Raw genomic sequence first — 22,079 nt, forward strand, 5'->3', positions numbered from 1 at the left:
TGAGAGCAGGAATTGGTTTCTGAAGGTTTCTTAAGAACCTTAGAAAGTTTCCAGAGAGATTTAGAATATGGTTTAATTTGTTCAACTTCTTTAGCGAAATTTTCATGTAAATCCTTAACTATGTTTTTTATAGCAGGATCACGAGAACGTTGATATTGTCGTCGACGAACATTCTTCAACCGACCGAGCAGTTGAAGATTGTCATCGATGATAAGATAATTTAATTTAGTTTGAGCTTTGGGAACTGAAAGATTTCTAGCTTCGATAATATAATGATTCAAATTATCAATTGCTGTGTCGATGTCCGCAGAATTTTCTAAAATAGTTTCATGATCCACATGATTTTCAATGTGAGAGCTGTAATCCAACCAATTAGCTCTATGATAGTTGAATATAGAACTAATTGGATTAATTAAAGCTTCGTTGGAAAGTCTGAATGTTACAGGAAGATTATCTGAGTCAAAGTCAGCATGTGTAATCGGTTCACTACAAATGTGACTTTGATCTGTTAGAACCAGATCAATTGTAGAGGGATTTTTCACCGTAGAGAAACAAGTCGGATTACTGGAATGAAGAACTGTGAAGTAACCAGCTGAGAGTTGATTATGAAGTATTTTTCCATTACTGTTATTTTGCCTACAATTCCACTGTACATGCTTAGCATTTAAGTCCCCTATTACGAAAAATTTCGATCGATATCTTGTGAGTTTTTGCAAATCGCCTTTAAAGAAATTTAATTGTTCGCCGGTGCATTGAAATGGCAAATATGCTCCAGAGATGAAATAAATTCTATGAATATTTTCAACTTCGATTCCCAAGCTTTCAATAACTTTAGTATTGAAAAAAGGTAAAATTCGATGTTTAATTTGCCGTTGGACAAAAATGGCAACTCCACCACCCATTGCAGTGAACCTGTCAAATCGATGAACCACATAATGTTGATTACTTTTCAATTTGACATTTGGTTTAAGAAAAGTGTCTGTCATAATGGCAATATGAATTTTGTGAACTTTGAGAAAATTATAAAATTCATCTTCACTCGATTTCAAAGATCGAGCATTCCAATTTAAAATATTCAAATAATTATTTAACATCACTGTTAAATTTTAAATTCATTATAATATTATTTGCAAATTGCCATCCGATTTGAAATGCTTCAAAAAGTGATGAAGTCGAATCCATCATTTGAAAAAGTTGATCTTGTAGGTAGATCATTTAATTTTCAGTTATATCGCCTAAATCGACTTCGTTTAAAGAAGCGAATGGCATTGAAGAAATATTGGTAGGTAGACTGCTATTAGAACTGCCATTAGAAGAAGATGATTTGGACGATCTACCTATTAATAAATTGTTTTCGTAAGAAGATGAACTGCAAGGCGTTCCTGTGTTCCTTATTTACACTAGAAGAATTAAGTGGTAGATTTCTACCTGTTACACTAGCGTAACTGACATTAGAAGAAGATGATGACGAGGTCGATCTACCTGTCAATAAGTTGTTTTCGTTAGAAGACGGATTGGAAGGCGAACTTTTTTTTTGTTTTAAATTCGAAGAAATAAGTGCCTTAGAAGAATTAGGCGTGGTATTTGTAACGGTTTTTTGATTTTCAGGTATGTTCTGTAAATTGAAGGTCGTTGATTTGACTTGTTGTCTAAGCGAACGAGCGTTTAAAAATTTTTTCCTGACAGGACATTTCAAATAATTGGATTTATGATTTCCATCGCAATTTGAACATGAAAATTTATCAGTGGTTTCTTTTTTTGGACAAACGTCTTTCGAATGCGATTTACCACAATTCAAACACCGTATATCCATATGACAATTTTTGGTTCCATGGCCGAAGCCTTGGCAACGACGACATTGCGTTAAGTTTGCAATACGATTATGCCGTTTATAATGTTCCCAATGAATTTTAATGTGGGAAATGAAACGTACTTTTTCTAAAGTTTTCAAAATTTTTACGTCACTTCGATTGAAGTGTATTTGGTAAAGTTCATGGGAAATTCCAGAGCGTGGTTTAGAAGTACCAATCGCTCTTTTTTTCATAAGTATTACTTGGGAAGGGGCAAAACCAAGCAATTCTTTTAGTTCATTTTAAATTTCATCAGTACTTTGATCATTTGATAAGACTTTCAAGACAGCCTTGAAGGGTCTGTCTGATTTTATATCATATGAATAAAATTTATGAAGTTTCTCGGACAAATATCGAATAAGACGTTCGTAATCTTCCAATCCATCAACCAAGACTCGACATTCTCCTCTTCGTTCGATTTGAAATTAGACTTTTACTTCCGGGAGAAAAGTAGAAAGCTCAGTACGGAATGCTTTGAAGTCGGAAATCATCACCGTCACTGGTGGCATAGATTGTTGTTTCTGCCCAGAACGACAAGCGTCCATTTTGGGAATTTTTGAAGAATTTTCTTCTATGTCGCTACAATCGGATTCAGGAAGAATCTCGTAAATATTGTTAGACGGCATAGGATCAACGGAAGGGAAATCCGTCCGTTGTCTTTTATTTTTACATTCAGATTCTATAAGATCGTGATGTTATTGGAAAAATGTTGAATAACGGATTGTGATTTATTCCGTATTGAATTATTTTTAGCCTTAGGCTTGTTGCCTTTCCGGTTGGACGCAGGCATTTTTGAAATGAATGAAATTTTTAAATTAAATTAACTAGGCTAAATTAGTCTTCGATTAGATTCCTAATTTAGAAAAGTCTTGATAAAGATTGATTTTGTGGTAGTCTTAATAAAGACTGATTAGTTCGAAGAATAGTTCTTTGAATAGCTAGCCTTAAAAAAGGCTGATTAATTTCTTAGTCTTGAAAAAGACTGATTATATTAGATTATCATTCTTTGTATAGCCTTGAGAAAGGCTGACTAATTGTTAGTCTTTAAAAGGACTGTTAGTGATTCAGATAGCCTTGAAAAAGACTGAAGCCTTGAATCAATGAAACTCTAGGTAGCCAGAAAAAAATTTCAGTAGCCAAGAGCTATACTCGTGCGGTGCGAACGACTGTTCAACACCGACTAACGCGAAGGTGGTGGTGTTTTCTTGTTCCATACCAGCACGTACCGATGCGTACCGGTTTTATATCGTCATTTTGTATGACGGTTTGGAAGACTTTATAATCACCATCCTATAATTTCGGAACCGAATGTCGAATGTGGATGAAATTGCACAGTATTTTTTAGAACAATGAGAGCTTTAATTTGAATCAAGATTAGTGAAAATCGGTTCAATCGTTGCTGAGAAATCGAAGTGAGTTCCGTTTTTGGAGTTTTTTTACTATTATTGGAAACTGGGGACTAGTAGTCTCAAAGTAGGTTTATATACCGATCAACTAACACGATCTGCCAACTAAATGAATTTACCAGTAAGTTTAATATAAATTTGCACCTCGTTTCGTCATCACTTGTAAAAAAAAATATGAGATTGAATTTCCTTCACTTATCGCGCAGCAATAGCGGAATGTTTAAAGAATTTCAAGACCTTTTATTTGTATCTAATGGCGTTTTCGTTTTTAATTTGCAATACACCGGTGCAGTGCTACACTGAGGCATCAATAAACGAACACAAATGACGAAAACATAAACAGTAACCATTGACTACAATGAACGATTCCATTGCACAGAGCTACACCAAACTTTTGATGAGTGCTACACCAGTGGTATCGGTGCAGAAAAAGTGTAGCACTGGTGTAGTGCAATTGGTAAAAACGAACGGTTTACGTGCAGTTTTCGCTACACCAGTGTAGTGCAATTTAAAAACGAAAACGACATAAGTTTGTGAAAATCGGTTTAGCCTACTCTGAGCAAAGTAAGTGACAATTCTTCCCACTTGTCTCGGGATAAAATTCAATAGCAGTCTATGAGACCATAAAACCTTTCATTTAATTATGAGTTTGTGGAAATCGGTTCAGCCATCTTTGAGAAAATTTAGTGACATTTGTCACTTACACACGCAGACATTTTGTGATCTTGAAGAGTTGAGTCGAAAGGTATATGACACTTGGTACTCCGGCACGGTTTCACAACTATTCCATAGCCTTTCTACATGAGAAAGAAAAAAACCTACTGATTAGCTCGTAACACAATTCTTTCGATAAAAAGCCTTTAAAATGACGGATTAGTCTTCGAAAAGACTGTTAGAGCTTCAGGTGTCCTTGAAAAAAGACTGTTAAAATCCAGAAGCCAAAGGCTATTCGTTTGCGGTGCCGACTGACAAAAGTAATCATCATCATCTTGACGAGTTTATTAGATCGAACATTCGGAGACGCTTCATTTACCGGTCATTATTTGTCAATCTTAGAAATTAATTCATCAGAATATCAGCTCATTCGTACATCGGGAACTGCAACTGCACCTTCGAAACTTCGCCGACGGCTTCTCCAATCAATTACTCGATCGATCGATGGCAAGAAATTATTAAGTGACTCAAGGATTAACAATAGCAATACGAAAGTTGGCGTTCGCCGCATCTTCGTCGTCTTCGGTTTCAAGCAAGTTTCAACCGAGCTTTCGAACACTGGCAGAGTATTTTGCAACCAGAGGTCTCACGACCGACTGACTCGAGTGACTGACGAAGTGACAGACGGGCCGCCGACCGGGGGCACGTGATGGGAGCCTCGTCAACGTCATTTTCCAACCAGCCTTTGTTGTTTCGATCGATGCCAGGCTCTACCGAAGATAGGAAATTATGTGCTCAAATGTGGTTCGCGAGCACTAGAATCGTGTGCCGGTGGCCATTCTCCCGTCATGAAAGGGCAATTGTGTTGAAATTATCCTCACTGCCTCACATTGGCGAGTAGAATGTGTGTTTCATTCACGGGTTGCTCAGGGGCAAAAATCCTTCCGTTCTGACAGGCCGCTTTGCCCTTGGTTTGGCCGCTTTCGCACGATCAAATTCCATTCCCCAATCGGGTGGTTGTGAGAGTATAAATTGTCTAATGATTTTCGGTGCAGTTAATTGCGCTGTAAGCTGAGTGATGCATTTGCACCATCTTTCTGTGAATTGGCCGAGTTTCGCATTCTAATGACCACGCGTGCCACCAATTGAAAGGTGATTGGATTAGAGAGCTTTTCGAAATTGATGTTTTTTTTTCATTCGACTTAACCTGAATCATTTCATCCTTGAAAGGCTTCTATTATAGGCCAATCATAATGATGCAAATGATCATGATATCATAAATTTTAACATTTGATTTTCAATCACGCTCAATTCCGTCACGATCCCGTTACGCTTCGCCTGCGTATCAATGGAATCGTTTAACCAAATCATTTATTTGTCTAATATGCCAACAAAAGATCGTCCGATTCGAATTTTCCATAATTATTCAATCGACTGGTTTTTGTGGCGCGGACAGCAGTAAAGCGGCGAACGAAGCTCGGTTGACCCACTGAAGAGCTGAGGAGGATGAAGGAAGGGGTTTTTTCTCTCTTCAAATCATTGATTGTTAACAACTCCATCATCCGCCGCTGCCTGAGCGCGTGGACCGCAAACCGCGGTACGACCGACCAATCATAATTAGCATGGGAAAGGTGAAAAACTACACACGTTGGAATCAAACAAGCCCCGCCACCAGCCTCCGACAGATTTGTTCGTGGGAAAATTCGTGGCCGCTGTTTCGCCGCATGAGCGTTCTGTGCTACATCGCAAATGCCGGGTGCTAGATTTGACGGCACGATGCGGGTGGTAATTGTGCTTTGGTAGCGATCGTTAGAACTGCGACGTTGTAATTAACCTTTACTTGTATTTACTCAACAGCTTTGTCGTTTTTTTTTTTCATGAGTCGGTTTCTTGAAGTGGGAACTTGTAGTGGCGATTTTTGTTTTCCGTACTGTTTTCGTTGCTTAATGCTGTTACAGACTTTGCGACAATGGTTTGTTGGTTGTTAAGAGTTCACTCCTACCTCGGTGACACTGGCAACTTTTTGTACATTAAGTAAGTGCCATTAAGTGTCTTGGCCAATGGTGATGTTTATGAGAACTTTTATGGTCGAACAATATTTATTTCAGGCGACTCGCTAAAATAGAAGGTGCTCCGATCAGCTGCAAATCAAAAGAGGTTGGGGTACCGGTGGGTTTAAAAAGAAGTTTCAATACTTCATCGGTACATTTATATGGAAAAGAGACAAACGGGAAAATGATTAACGAATGAAATCAAAATTAAAAAGCAAAATTGCCACATCTGAAGTGAAGACCAACCAGAAGCATTGCAAGAGCCACCAATGCATCCCGGAAAAGTCATCGGGCCGTACTTCTTAATAGGCGACGATGGCCGGAACGTTATTGTGAATGGCGACATGCCTGACATGTGGTTACAACAAGACGGTGTCACGGCACGTGAAACAATGACCAAAATCCAGAAATGAGCATCAGGTCAGCAGACTTTATACACTCCGATTTAATTGAAACTTCGCGCACGTCTTCAACATGACAAACCATTCTTTTTACACGAACAGGTACAAATTTCCTGAATTGGTCGAAGTTGTAGGCAATTTGGTGAATTCATGTCTTTTGGGACGAAAGTGACATTTTTGGTAGTATACCATTCTACCGTTAATTTCGAGTAGTGGCAAGAAGCAAGATCTAACCAAAAGACAACAGGATCCTTGTGGTTTCGAATCATGGGTAAAAGTCGTTTTTGTAAACATTCCTTGATGTATATTCCCGTGTTCATTGAAGCAGTAGTGATGAAGGGTTTCGAAATCTTACCGCAGCTACAAATTACTTGCCAGACCATAGCTTTCTTACCAAATTTTTCGACTTCAATCGATGTCTCGGACTGGTTTAACACTTGCTCTGCTCGCACCGTATAATATTATGCTCCTGGCAAGGATTTGTAATCGAGTTTCACGTAGGTTTCGTCGTCCATGATTATGCAGTTCAAATTTCTAGCAAGAATCGTATTGTACAGCTTTCGAACCCTCGGCCTAATCGATGCTTCTTGTTTCGGACTACGTTTTGGTTGTTTCTGCTTCTTATAGGTTCGAAGATTCAAACGTTCTTTAGCAAGAAGAACATTTGACTTCGAAGTGCCACTTTTTTGGCCATATCCCGAACTGAAACCTCCTTCTTTTGCTCGAACGCCTTCAGTATACGTTTATCCAACTGAGGGTTAGCAGAATCTTTTTTTCGACCCGTTTTCGGTTTATCCTCAAAGGTGTTATTTTCACCGAACTTCCTGAAGATTGCATTTTGCCCGGTGTTTCCACTTACTACTTCCATTTTTGCTATCTTTCTCAGTGACAGTCTGCGTTCTGTGCACCATTTGTACACAATTTTTCGACGTTGTTCTGCTGAAAGTCCACACATTTCGAAACAAACTAATGAAAACGAATAAACAACTGCACAAGTGGTTAGAGAAGAGTGTAAACAACAGGACGCAGCGGCAGCGGTTGTTGGTTGCGTCCATGCTTTTTGGGACAGTCCTTATGCTCTCGGCTTTTCAGTACATTAGAAGTTATAATTTAAATGCTTGTGTTTTCAAAAAAATTTGCTATGGAACTTCTAAATTCGATGTGTTGATGAGATGTATCTATGAAACACGGTGTTAACTCGAACAATTTTTAGGAGGAATCGACTGTGGGACTTACTACATATTTGAATTGAAATAAATTTTCGCACTTTTTTAATTAAAAGCCCAGGGTACCAAAAAATAGAAATCTGTTCAAAGCGCATTTAGAGCTCAAAACAGAACAAAAAGAAAATATTTTTTTCAAAATTGGATGAATAACTTGTTTCCTGTTTTCAAACTTTGCTTTTCGAAATTTACTGTGACCAAGAAGGGGTACAATTTAATCGTGAATATCTCTTGTAGTCAGTGCAGTAAAACTTCGTTCGATTTAATTGAAACCGAATGTGGAACAAACCGACGATCACTCTACTGCAGTATGCTTCACACTCTAAAACCCAGCCTTCACTGCCGTGCCGAACGAGCAGCATTTAGTTCTTCATTCGTTTCTCTTCCTTTCGGAGCTCAGTTTAAGGCCATCGTCCAAGTACTATGCGCGCGGGTGGTTTTAGGAATTTTTCGATGGAAATTTTGAAAAATTTGACAAAACCAAAAACTTACAGACTTTTGAAACACTTTTATCTATCTACAGGGTGAAAACAGCTGGAAAATTCGGAGGATCCATCATAAGGTTTATTTGAAAAAAAAAATTATGTCATCGCATTATTTTTCCAGATAATTGTGAAAGATCACAAAAACACTCATTTTTCAGAGCTATATTTGATAAGACTCGGAAAATCCTCCGAATTTTCCAGCCATTTTCACCCTGTAGATAGATAAAAGTGTTTCAAAGGTCTGTATGTTTTTGGTTTTGTCAAATTTTTCAAAATTTCCATCGAAAATTTCCTAAAACCACCCGCGCGCATAGTACTTGGACGATGGCCTTAACTACTGTCAGTTGATCTCTTGAAGTAACAAAATATCGCTTTCAATAGTGTGCGAGCGGCCATCAAATGAGATTCATATAGACATTCGAATTGGTTTAAAATAATAGATGAAAAGGCAAACCAGTCATGATCAGTCATACTTTAGTTTTCATTTCTAATACTCTCTCATTTTAATAAGTTGAAAATTATCGATTCAAACTTGTAACTAAAATGTAAACCAGCTCTCTATTTTAAATTCTGGCCGGAAAGAATTTCTGATTTTGAGTTGATGTTCATGCCATTTTATTCGAACTTGCTCACTACCAACAGCGAAGACAATGAAGCAGCTAGACTAGTTGGCACTTGAAACTGAACAAGCAAAACTTCAAATGACTAGGTACGATTATTCAATTGGCGATGAATTCTAATAAAGATGGTACATGAACAAGTGCAGAAAAATAAATAAAGAAGGCACAGGAACAAGTGCAGAAAGTACAAAACCAAGTACATAAATGGGGGAAACAAGAATAGGAAGTACTGACACAATTGAGTGCAGAAAAAGGTACAGAATATGCACATGGTACAGATATAAGTACAGAAGTTACAGGTATAGAATGTACAGGAACAAATTCTGAAACAAGCACAGAAAGTACAGGAACAAACACACAAATTACAGAAACAAGCACACAAAGTACAAAATAAAGTGCAGTTAATTGCAAATGTTGTCGAGACAACAATTTTGAATGGCAAAATAGAAGAAGAAAAAGTTTTCATTCCATGCATTCCAATGATGCCCACTGCTATGTCATTTCAATTTGAACGTCATTTTCCAACGTATCCTCTATAGAACAAAGTACACCAGCTGCAATTAACAGCTTACCATCTAACCAACCAGCAACTGCAACCAATATACAACAAGGTGCATCTACAGCAACTAGTAACGAAATCAACAACAATACCACGGCAATGGATGACGAGACGAACCACGAACAAACTGCCCCTCAATCCTCGCAGGAGGAAAATGGAAGCTCCTCTCCCCCTAGAAAAAGGGTGACAACGAGATCCAATACAAAAAAAAAATTATCTAAAAACTCAGCTAAATCGGCCACGTAAAGCTTGTACGCAAATAGGCCTGAATAAAATATCTTTTAAATAAAAAAAAAGTATGCGAATCTATAAATATAACCGAAATTATTTATAAATCTTCAGTCATTCGCTAGAGCATTTGCATCGAGCACACGATCCAAGAAAATAGACGGTTCGCCATAATTTGATGTTAAAATTTTCAAACAAACCTAAAAGGTTGGCGTTGTGGCCCTTGTACAATTGTATATCTATGATTAAATATTATAACGTTTATTTTGAAAAATTGTCTGTTGACTGTTTTATTCACTTCCGATAAGCCCCTCAACGGGTGAATACATTGTATCATGTTAGTGCGGTGAAAAATAGAGTATTTCGCGAGAAAGAAAGAATTTTGAACCGTACTCTGGCGACTCCGTGTTGTCACACTGCGAGGTAGTCCAGTGAAAAGAAAGTCAATTGGACTGTAAACGAAATTAACTGGCTATCAATCAGAAGTGAAGAAGAAGAAGAAGAAGAAGACTGTTTTATTAAAATTATCAGTCATTCTAAATGTTTTTGGCCATGTTTCAATTGCTCGAACAACACTATGAATCTGATCTAGTTTTTACCTCTCAATTTTCTCAGAGGAGGATTTCAACAATCTTAGGCTCGTTAAAAAGCAACAATTGGACAATTGACCAAGTTCGAAGATTAATTGACTGTGACTTCTGGTTCCGGAGATAAGATGGTATAAAGCTTGTTTCAGATTCAAGATCTTTTTTTTTACAAATGTAGCGTTTTCTTCATACTTTTAAGAAAAGAATACGGATAAAATTATTCGTCACTCGGAATTCTCGAAGTTTTCCTGTAACACGGCTCATTAGGCGGCGCACACCTTCTTCGTCCATCGTTTTAGCTATCTTATTCCACCAGGTCGTCATTTGATTGATGTCTTTGACAACCTTTCCCTTTCCCTTGAGTCTCCTCTTCATGATTGCCCAGTATTTCTCAATTGGGCGGAACTGGGGGCAGTTGGGTGGGTTAAGGTTTTTCGGAACAAACTGGACCCCTTTCTCTGCATACCATTCTTGAACGACTTTACTGTAATGACAGCTTGCCAAATCTGGCCAAAACATTATGGGATGGTCGTGGAATCGAATGAACGGCAAAATTCGTTTTTGGAGACACTCTTTTGGTATAGTTCCGATGTCATTGTCTTATTTGTAACGAAAACCTTCGTTTTTTTGCCACAGCTGCAAATGCTCTGTCAAATCATAAATTTGGTTGTAAATTTGTCAGCAAAAACAAATTTAAATTTGGTTAGAACATCCCCCCCAGGTCGTTGCCAAGTAAAATTTTTGACCTGGGATTTGCCCGAAGTCAGCCTTGGCTTAGGTTTCATCGTCTATCAGAAGACATCCGTCTAACTTGGTCAGCATCTGGTCATATAGTTTCCGAGCACGAATTTTGACCACACTATTCTGTTTTATGGTACAATTTGGCTGTTTGCTAGCTCGCTACGACTTGATTCCTTCTCGGAGTCGAGTTCTCCTCACGGTACTATGGGCAGCACCGAATTTTCTGGCCAAATCACGGTCCGACAGATTAGGATTCCTCTTAATCGTCTTCAAAATCTTACCACGCAGTTTCCGGTCGACAGTTCCACTCCGACGATTGGCTTGAGGCTTCCGAATCTTCGTCAATGTTTTTTTATACCGTTTGATAACGCGCCATACGGTATTTCTGGGCAATTTCAGCTATTTAGCTAGCCTAAATGCAGACCACAATGGATTTTCAAAATAACTGTGCACAATTTTTTCCCTTCTTTCGGCTTCCATCTTGATTGTTTACAAAGTACAGTCGATTTGCGGAATGTCAAAAATCATACGTGAAGCTGACGATATTCCCGACACGTGGGCGCCAAGAACTTCCAAATCCGTCCACCAGGAGCGCCACAATATGAGCAAAAGTTTGTTCCAATTCTAAATGAAGCAAGCTTTAAGTGACGTAACCGACAAAACGCGTTGTTTTTTACCGTTCAATTTTCTCATAGTTGGCTAAGCCGATTTTAACAAGTCTAGGCTCATTTGAAAGCTACTGTTGAATTTTGAGCCAAGTTTGAAGATCAAATGACTGTCATTCCTGGTTCTGAACATAAGATGATATAAGTGACGTAAACGAATAACTGCACATTTTTCATCGACTGAATTCTCTCGAACCTGACTCAACAAATTTCGATAATCATAGATCTATTTGAAGACTAACAATTTTCAATCATATTTGCAAGGGTAATGGCGAACAGTTCCGTTTCGAGAGATACAATGTTATGTGTGACGTGACCGACAAATCCCAGTGTTTTTCAATGCAACAATATTTCTCTGAGATAAAAGAATCTATTGCGAAAGACTTAGACTCATATGAAACAGTTACGTACCCAGAGGGGCCCTGGTAATACAATATCAGTTCCAGTGGAAATTTTTTAATGTTTGGGCCCCTCCCGAAATGAAATTCTGGGTACGGGCCTGAATTGAAAGTCACTATTAGGTTATTTGATAAGCTTACAATACTAACGGTCGAAGATGGCGCAATCTTACAAATGTTCTAATGAGATTATTAAAATGGCAAGCGAAAGGCACTATCGCACCAATTGGTGGATTAAAAAGGATTGTTGTTAATAATTTTTCTATTTCTTTACCGTTAGGAAATTTTCTACCTCTATTCTTTCGATAGCATTTTTCTACCAATAAAAATGTTCGAGTTACAAGGTTTCGAAGAAATTTTCTTGCAAAAACATATTCCCCGATAGAAAAATTAGTCCTGAATTAAATTGTTATCTTTATCCGCGCAAAACAAATGGTTCGCCATACTGAAGATGTGTGCAAAAGTTTCATTCAAATCGGAGCAAGTAGACCGAGATTTTGCTACCATTTGCAGAAATGCTGTACACTGCTTCCCTAGTGTCACAAATTATCCCGTAAGTTGTTCCCTTCTAAATCGTCTCAGCTTCCACTACAAAAAAAAATCCTATTGCGAGAGTACTCACCAACGGGTTCTGGAGCGTAGACCACTTTGTGCACGGGAACCGGCGCCGGTACGTACGCCTTGATGTGTTTCACCACCGGTGCGGGGGCGTGATGGTGGATCAGTGGGGCGGTCTTCGAAACGACAGCATTAAATCCATTGATCGGATCAGCTGTGTAATCGACGGTTCGGACGGAGCCGTCCGGTTCCACCAGCGAGTACTGACCTGCGAAAGGAAATGAAATGGAATAGAATGAACAGGTGTGTGGTAAAACTGGTCTGGTAGTCAAGAGTCGGGCAAGAGTCGAGTTCAGCCAGTGAGGCGCCTAATTTTTTTTTCAAACCATAACCTAGGTTAAGGTCGCCCATCGTGAGAGGGCAAGATCATGAATGAACTGCTGCTGATTACTAACAGATCAAGTTGAATGAAAATACGATAAAGCTTCACTGAGGGGAGGGGCCTTTCGGAGCCAGTAACCAGCGACCGTATTCATATTTATTCGTTGTTCGCACATCTCAGCGACTTCGTCGGCTCCGACGTTGATGGGGTCCATAGCAGACCGAAAGATTTACGAGCGAAACGCACCGGGTATTGGGTCATTGCGTTTGAAGATGAGCTGTGAAAGCTTTTATTAGTTGTTTTTCTTGCAATGTTTTTTTTCTTCTTTTCTTGTTGTTGCTGCCTTGAGACCTAGTTGGAAGTCTAAGATTATCTTTGACGCACCGTAATTACCGAGCCTATGCTCAGCTGGTAGCCAATTGAAGCTGCAGTCGGTTGTGGGGCTTGGTCAAGATGCATTTATGTAATAAATTTACCGGTGGTTTGTTACTTTTATGCGTGATTGCGATAAACGGCGGAGGTGCATGCCGTGGCGGGTTGAACTGTGGGCAATTTGCGAAAAATGTTGCAAACTCTATGAACGCTTAATTAAATTGTACAATTTTACATAAGGAAGTCATTCTTAAATTTGGAGTGAATGTTGAAGTTTGATTGTTTTCTGAAATTATGCAAGCTATTTTTAATTCCAACAACTAACAACCGTTTGACAACCAATTCTCACTTGTAAAAATACGGCAGCAAAAACAAGAGCTTAACAAATTAAAATATATGCAAATTTATCACAGCTCGGATCATTATCTAGGAACGGATTGACGGTCAGCAGAGTGCCGCTGGTTGGTCCTATGGTTCCCACCTCGATCATCCGGAATGGTACACGCAACTGCTACCATCCAAGGGTGCGAAAAGATACCCCCGCTCGAAGAACAAGAACACCTTATTTTGCATACCCAAAGGGTCGGAGGCGAAGTCTTCTGTTTACAAAAGATTCGTGTGGGAGACAAGCGAGAAACCTCTTGGTGGCGCGAAAAAAAACGCTAGACCAGCTGCTTTGTGGCATGCAAAAAAAAAAAATAAATGCAACTACAATACATCAACTGTAATTGTGAGAAATTGCAGTTTTGCATTTTACAGAGGAAGAAAAAAAACGAAATGAATGGTTGGTGATGCACGGAAAAGCTGAACGTGTGAATTATGGATCTGGAACAGTTTTGTCTAATGGCTTGTTGAACACCGGCAGAACAAATGTGCCCTCCGAGCACTTGTTGCTCAATTCAAAATGTCATTGTTCTGTTTTTTTTCTGCTTCCTCACTATTTTTTGTTGCTCCAATGTAAGCTCACCTTTCACTACATCGCCGTCGCGGGTTTCATGCTGTGACTTCACGTCTCCCGTCGTGTGGTCCGCCACTCCATAGTTGAAGGCATATTTCGGGTGATCCTACGGCGAAAGAAATGAATGAAAAATATAGCAAATTGATAGGAAAGATTAGCGGAAATTTTTGGCTTTCAAGTTGGATCACGATAGCGAATGAGTTATGCGAACGCGTTGTAAATGCTTCAAAAGCGTCGCGTCGTGACCGTTGAAAGTGGCATTGACTGTAGATTTGTGGAGTGTTATTTTTGCAGATTGGATCCGATACCTACAGCGAGATGTTATTATTAAGTAAGATGTTTATAATCGAAATGAACCAGTTTACAATACCGGACCTAGGAATTAATTACGACAGTTGAGCAAAATTTTCGAATTCAAACCCCTCGGAAATCTTACAAGTCGGGCCTACGTGAAGTTTGATAGGAAGACAGTTTTTTAGCAATAATGGATGACATTTGGTTGAGACTTCCCCTACTAATGTATACAATGAAGATTCACTCTCGTGTATTACAGTCTATTTGAATTAAGTAAAGTGTTATGCTCATATGAATTTACTTAACATAAAGTAAAAATAATTGTTAGTTTCTCGGGTAGAAATGATTTTCAATCCAATAGCAGTAATGAATTATGCCTGAGTAGTAATGAATTATATTGAGTCTTGAAGAATGGATTCTACTTTGCCTATAACTCTAACAGCTGGTAAAATTTTAAGACATAAATCATGAAAGAATTTCCGTCAGTTTTTGTTCATGAGCTTCCGCATTTTAGTCAAAAATAAAAATGAAAGGGCTTCAATAAAACCGGGTGAAAGACCGCAACTAGGTTAAGGGGGAATAAGAGATAGCAGTTTCGGAAAATCGTTTTTTTACATTTTCTTGTAGCTTAACATTTCAAAGATATTGTGTCAAAATTTCAAATCAATCATGTGTAAGTGTGTAAGTTACCAAAAATATTTTTTTGCTCACTTTTTGAGAAAAAAAATTTAAACGCGTTTTTCTGAAAACCAAATTTTTGAAGTCCGTGAACACGATCCTGCAAAATCTACTGAACCGATTCTTTTCAAACTTGGAACATACTTTCATGGTATAAAATGCCGCTCCCCTACGTATTTGAAGTTATTCAATTTTCATATTATGACAATTTTTCATCTCAAAATTGGCGGAAAATTTAACGGAAGATCGCGTTTTTTGCTCAAATATGCTACGAACTGTTAAAAAAAAATCCAAATAATAACCTGAGAACGACGGAGGGGGGAGAAAATTTAAGTAAAATTAAGAATATTTTTTATTTCACATAATTCTACACCAAGTTATCGTGTTCACCGTGCAACGTGATTCTCAAAAGAGGTTTTAGGTAACGCTCGGTTACCGCCTTATTCTTCAATATTAATATACGAAAATTTAACGAAATATTCTTTAAATGATTCTTTATAATGTTAAAATAGTTTAAATAAATTTGCTTAATTAAAAACTCTACTAAGTGGCATAAAATAAACTTCCTTTTTTAAATGTTTTAGTTAAGTCCCAAGGAATTTTGAAATAGAACTACCACAACGAGATTGAATATAAAAATTCTCTAGTGCAAATTGAACTAATAAAATTGTGAATACTTTGAAAGAGGCCTAATCAGGTATAAGTTATCAAATTGGTTACATCTCATTGAAAACGAGACGATGCTCGAGAGATAATTTTTGAGATTTGATGTCAAGATGGCTTGAACAATATTTAATTTTGATCAGTCGCCGTTCTAATAGACTCATCGACTAAAACATTGTTTTTAACACTCAAACGCTCGAATAGGGATTTTCAACGAATCTATTTTTTCAAAAAATCATAACTCTTGATACCGTTGATCAATTTCGATGCGTCCAGTGTCAAAAAAACCAGATTTTCTTCTAGTCCATGCTGACTCATATGGAATCGCAGCGGTCCATAAACACCGGAGTTGTTCCAGATCGCGTTGGGGTATGTCTTTTCTTCCGTTAGAAGTATGTTATGAAGGTGGCAAAAAGTAGTTGATCAAACAGCTCTAAGTGGAAAGTATTTCGAATTTACATCAAAATCTCGAAAATATACCGATCAACTAAACTGGATTTCCCAAATTAGTTTTGGAAATCTTTTAACAACTTTGAAAAGTCCTGAGATAAAATTTCAAGCATAATTCTATGGGACCACAATCCGGATTTACCGGAATTGGACATTGCATTTTATGAGCTCTAGTAAGTCCTTCACATTTTATACAATTTCCGTATTAATCCCATACTTATATAAAATGTTATGTATCAAAAACTTCTAACGGCAGAACAGACATACTCCAACGCGATCTGGAATAACTCCGGTATTTTTGGACCGCTGCGGTTCCGTATGAGTCAGCATATACTAGAAGAAAATCTGTTTTTTTTTTTGACACTGGACGCATGAAAATTGGTCAACGGTATCAAGAGTTATGATTTTTTGAAAAAATAAATTCGATGAAAATCTCTACCCGAGCGTTTGAGTGTTAATAAAAGAATCAGATCACTTAGACAAAACAATGCGCAAATCCCACACATCGTTTGAGTTTTCAGTAATTAGATCCATAGTTAGACATACACTCCAAACAATATAATAAAAATAAGGTAAAACTAGTACTCAGATATGTGTAGCATCAGGTATTACAGCACATTGAATGTATAATTTGAAATACCGGAATGCCAAATGAAGGATCTTTTTCCCAAAAAAAAAAATTTTCTACCGGGCCCGGGAGAGGGATGCATCCGAGGTGGTAAACCTACTACGAAACAAGAATGTAATGATTTATAATGATGTAAATTTTTTTTTTCGAATATAGAGATTTCAACTTTAACATCATTGGCCTCTCAGGTAAAAAAAAAACTTCCAGAATCTATTTGCGAAGTTGGGAATCGAACCCTGGCGGGCTGCGTGAAAGGTATCGACTCTTCATTTATGTTAATGCAAAGCAAAGTTTTGGCATTACTTACATTCTTTTTGCGGAATTCGGCCTTTCTGTTTCAACAGGCTTCGCAGCGGATTCTTAGTGTACAGAATCAATGCATGGCTAGTACTATGGATCCTACTGACACTAAGAATCCTTCCAGGTCGGGGTTCGAACATACGACAACTGGCTTGTAAGACCAGCGTTCTATGCATTGAACCGCCTACCCGGGACATGCAAAATCAATAAAATATCAAGTGTTGCCATGGCAGTATGGAAATATCAAGTCAAGATATAATGATAAAATGTGTTATTATTTCGGTCTTTGTTCACTATTTACATCAGCCCAGAATGGAGAAGGGAAAGCAGCTCAGACCTCTTATTGAACGAAAAAGTTCCCTGTACTTAAGTATAACCAATTCAATAATTGAGTTGAAGAGCATGTATTATCTGATATTTCGGACATTACAACTTGAGAGTCTAAGGTTGCCGTCAGAGTGAAAGCGTCACTTAGGAGTCTAAGGTTGCTGTCAGAGTGAAAGCGTCCGCGCTCACTCTGACATCAACCTTAGGTTGATGTTCAATGCGATGTACTGTTTTCGCATCGCATTCACTCTGACAGGTTTGCTTTGATCAAATGCAACTAGCTCGCACGCGCGCCTAGACGCTTCGCGTGACGCTTTCACTCTGACAGCAACCTAAGACAAACACTCCGAAAAAATTACGAAAATTTACATTTCCTGATTCTGGCACAGTCAAGTATCAAAAATATCATACCATATTTACTTTTGATTCGGACTGAAGTAATAATGTTTGTTACGGTAGCTTATTTGTGACCAGTTTGCAACAAAATATTTGAGTGTTTATTATCAACAGCTAATCACTTGCATGCAAGGACGGCTTTTATCGTACCAAAGAACGCTCACTAGCAACTCTTCACACGATTTAATCAGTGCCATCAAGAAGAGACGGATATCATCACAGCAACAGAAAAACCGGCATGGTTCATTTAACATAGAATGGATACCAGTGCGAGAGCGAATTTCTCTCGATGTTCCGTCTGAGCATTACGAGTTAGCACGCTGCTGTGGGGATTTTCTCTGAAGCAACAAACGGTCGCTTATTCTCGTTTCGCGATCCGATTCTATACGGGCAGTTGATAATTACAATAGGATCATTTTACTATTGCCGCTTATTCTAACTATGTGCATATAACTTTTGTATAAGTTGTGTCTGTGAAAATGTATGTGAATACTCCACACAAGGGTTTTAAAATATGGTAACCTAGTATGAGAATCATCAAGTCGAATTACAAGACTGTAATATTTGTAAGGGCCGTGAAATACTCAGAGTATGAGGTGGAGAGAAGAAATGTAGAAAAATTCTCTCACGGTTCATGCATTGAGAGACACTAGTTCTTGTAGCATCTTCTATCGGATTGAAATGTTGTATACAATATAGATAAATATCGAGCAGCTTCTGTCAAATTATCAGCAATCACCAACACTGCTTGCATGCCTCAAAAAGCACAGTTTTGACTGTAAGTGACTTCAGTGACAGATCAGTTGAAAATAAGTTAAAAACTAATTTTCGTTCAGTTGTAAGGACACACACGGACACGAATCCATGATTACCATCATGCTACCATGATTAAGAAATCATGAAAATCATGAAACATGTCTTATCGTGAGATCATGCCTATTACTGATGATTCTAAGAACAAAATGATTTATATCTTATTCATTCATATCAACTTATCTCCCACAAACATTTTCATCATTTAAATCATTTTGCTAATAATATCAATAATAATCGGTGTGATCTCATGCCACATGTTTAATGATTTTCATGATTTCTAGATAATGTTACACAGTTCGAAAAAATCTTGTAATTATACATCTTATAAGATGCACATAAATGGAGCGTCGTATTTCACACAAATTTTTATTCAAGTACATGTAAAATTGTTTGATTTGAAAATTACATGGCTTGATTTCGAATGAAATAAAAAAACAGAAGATCGTAAGCAGCACCCCGACTTGAACCGAGAAATATTAGATCACAAGCACATCGGTTACTCGACTGAACCACAGAGCTCATATCTGTTCATTGAATAATTGATACATACAAAACCATAAAGTGGGACTTGGTAGCCGAGTGCAAATTATTGCCATAAACCATAAAGTGGGACTTGGTAGCCGAGTGCGAATATTGCGTCATTTGAAAAATTAAGTAGATGTGAATTGTATCGTTTGTAGAATTCTGTCACCTGTAAAATTCATAATTTTTTTCTGTGCACTGCACTATGGTCCGAAACGGGAATGATGACACGCAATGTACGCAATGATTAGTTCAACAACTCTTCTGAAGACAACTTTTCGGTAGAACGTTTCACAAAAAAAGTTAGAACAAAAAAAGTGATTTTTCAAGAGCCACCCTACTTTTACTCGGAAAATTGATGTAACTCGATCAAATGAAGAGCTAGAGAGGTGCTTTTTTCAACAAAGTTGCTCAAAATAAAATTTCCTACAACTTTATTGTAGAATAAAATCATTTTTAAGTGCAATTAAGAAAGTTAGATCTCAGTTTTCAATCTAAAAGAGGACCATCCTAGCACTTTTTTCATCAAAAGGAGCGCCATTTGATTACAAACAACTTTTGCGAAGACACCAACTACAAAAAACTAATATTTAGTAGTGAAAGTATTTTTGTCACGCTAATTTCCCGTTTCGGACCACTGTGCACTGGAATCATAAAAATTTTCAAATAAAATTGTTTCTACTTGGCACCAAAAACAATGAAAATAATATTTGAATTAAACAAGCTTTTTCAAACGTAATTCAAACACGCATGTTTTTTTTAATTATAAATTGATACGATGCACAAATTTTACAACGAACTTCCAACTGTCGAGCGAAATTCAATTCTAGTTAAATGTTTTCAACGCGTCTGTTAATAATTTTAATTTAAAGTTATATTAGGACAATTTATGAAATCAACAAACCACTTGGATACTTGAAAATTACCCATGTATACTAAATTAATATTTGTCAAGGCTTTAAATCCCACCATGAAGAAAATGTTTATATTGAGAAATGATTATTATTCCACTTATTTTTTTGTCAAAATGTAGTTTTGAAAAAAGCAATATTATCCATCTAGTTATCTAAGTTTCATTTTCGTTATCATTAGGTTTCAATAACCACCCGATAGCTATCTAAATCGGTGAAAAACTTTGTATGTTATAATCTTGTAATATCTATGTTACTGAAATTTACAGTAACGTTTTTCAAATAGGCTTATGCGTTTATAATGGTTTCGCAACAAAAAATAAACTTGTTTTCAACTAGTAGCTAAAAGCATAGCTGTGATTAAAGACATGTTTAAATTAAGTAACGATAACTTATAAATTATAATTCGTTTAATATGACTAATATATGTGGTTATTGGAAGCTTATATAACTATTTCGTAACTTGCCATTTATGTCTCAGTTGTAGACTCAGAACCAGAACTAATGTGCTAGGCGCCTTTTGCCTATTTCAGATTTCAATTACATCACCCGGAGTAGAAACAGTAAGAAACAAAGGGACATACCAATGAACTGTTTTGCCTTTCTGTATAGAAAGGTATTCGAATTGCTGGAAAACCCGACTATCGAACGGAGCCTTGGAGATCCATAGTGTTATATACCATTCGAACTCAGCTCGACGAGATCGGAAAATGTCTATGTGTGAATGTGCGTAAATCTTTCAACGAATGTTTTAATTTAAACGCGCAATTTTCTCAGAGATGGCTTAACCGATTTCAACAAGCTTAGGATCGTTTGAAAGCTAGTATTGGGCCATTGATCAAGTTCGAAGATCAAATGACCAGCGACTGCTGGTTCCGGAGACATGATGGTATAAGTGACGTAACCGGCAAAACACGTTGTTTTTTGCCGCACTAATATATATATAATATACGCCAATATTTTGGGATCACCTCAAATTTCGTAAAGCAGTAGTGCTCAAAAGTTCCCAAATTTGAGCAAATCGGGTATGGCTAAAGGGTGTTGCCTGGCGGTTAAAGCTAAAGTTAAAGTTCGATCTTGAAAAATCACCATAGTACATGAGATTTCCGAAATCGAAAAATGTTTTTGTGATGCCAAAAGCCTTAGAAATTTCGTCGAGATTTAGTGTAATCTCAAAAAAATTTTTTTTGACAAAATCGACTTTCTGGGACTGGCAAATTTTTTTTCAAGTTTTGGTGCTGAAACGTTCAGAATGTTGCAAAAGGCCTTTGGCGATAATTATATGTTGCTAGCAAGTGTTTTTGACTGGTACAAATTGTTCAAAAAGGGTCGAAAAAACTATGTCAAAGCAAGTCAAAAATCAAGGTAGTGTTGACAGTTTTCTTTGATTATCGGGATGTGGTGCACTCCGAAATCCTTCTGACCGGCCAAACTGTTAACAAGGAATACTACTTGAGTGTTATTCGTCATTTGCACGAAGTTTATCGTAATAAGTGGCCAGAATTATGGCCCGACAACTCTTGATTATTGCACCACGATAATGCACCGTCGCATACTGCACTGGTTCTTCGTGATTTTTTAGCATTAGCATTAGCATTAGAGACCGCCCGTGTGTTGCTACTCCGTTATTGATCTGGACCAATTGAGATTGCAAAATGATTTTTTGAAGTAACATGTTTGGGAATAACACATTGTTTCACACTGTGCAAACTGTATTGAACCATGCATGCTGATCAATACCGACGCCGGCCACGTCCGAATGCAGATCTACTTGGGAGGGAAAGGATTGTTAGTTCGATGCATGTTGCTACTAAGAACCGAGGAATCCTCTGCATTCCCACATGCATCACAGGAGAGGATACTTTGTTAGTAAATGTTTTAATAATGTTATCATGTGTTTATTGCTCTGGGTAGCCGGCTACCAAGAATGTTTTTAAGTATTATCGTTTTATGTGT

The 22,079-nt window shown here is 37.6% G+C and overlaps 1 protein-coding gene across 1 annotated transcript in view; it reads right to left on the bottom strand.

Moving 5' to 3' along the window:
- LOC131433941 (cuticle protein 7-like) overlaps positions 1-22,079 on the bottom strand; it is a 35,063-nt gene that overhangs the window by 7,610 nt on the left and 5,374 nt on the right. Inside the window, exons 2-3 of the mRNA XM_058600561.1 lie at positions 14,148-14,244; positions 12,491-12,694 (exon numbers count right to left, since the gene is read on the bottom strand). Of these exons, the coding sequence (XP_058456544.1) occupies positions 12,491-12,694; positions 14,148-14,244 (301 nt within the window). The remainder of the gene's footprint in view (positions 1-12,490; positions 12,695-14,147; positions 14,245-22,079) is intronic.

Source organism: Malaya genurostris, chromosome 3 (assembly GCF_030247185.1).
Source record: "Malaya genurostris strain Urasoe2022 chromosome 3, Malgen_1.1, whole genome shotgun sequence".
NCBI classification, from domain to species: Eukaryota; Metazoa; Arthropoda; class Insecta; order Diptera; family Culicidae; genus Malaya; species Malaya genurostris.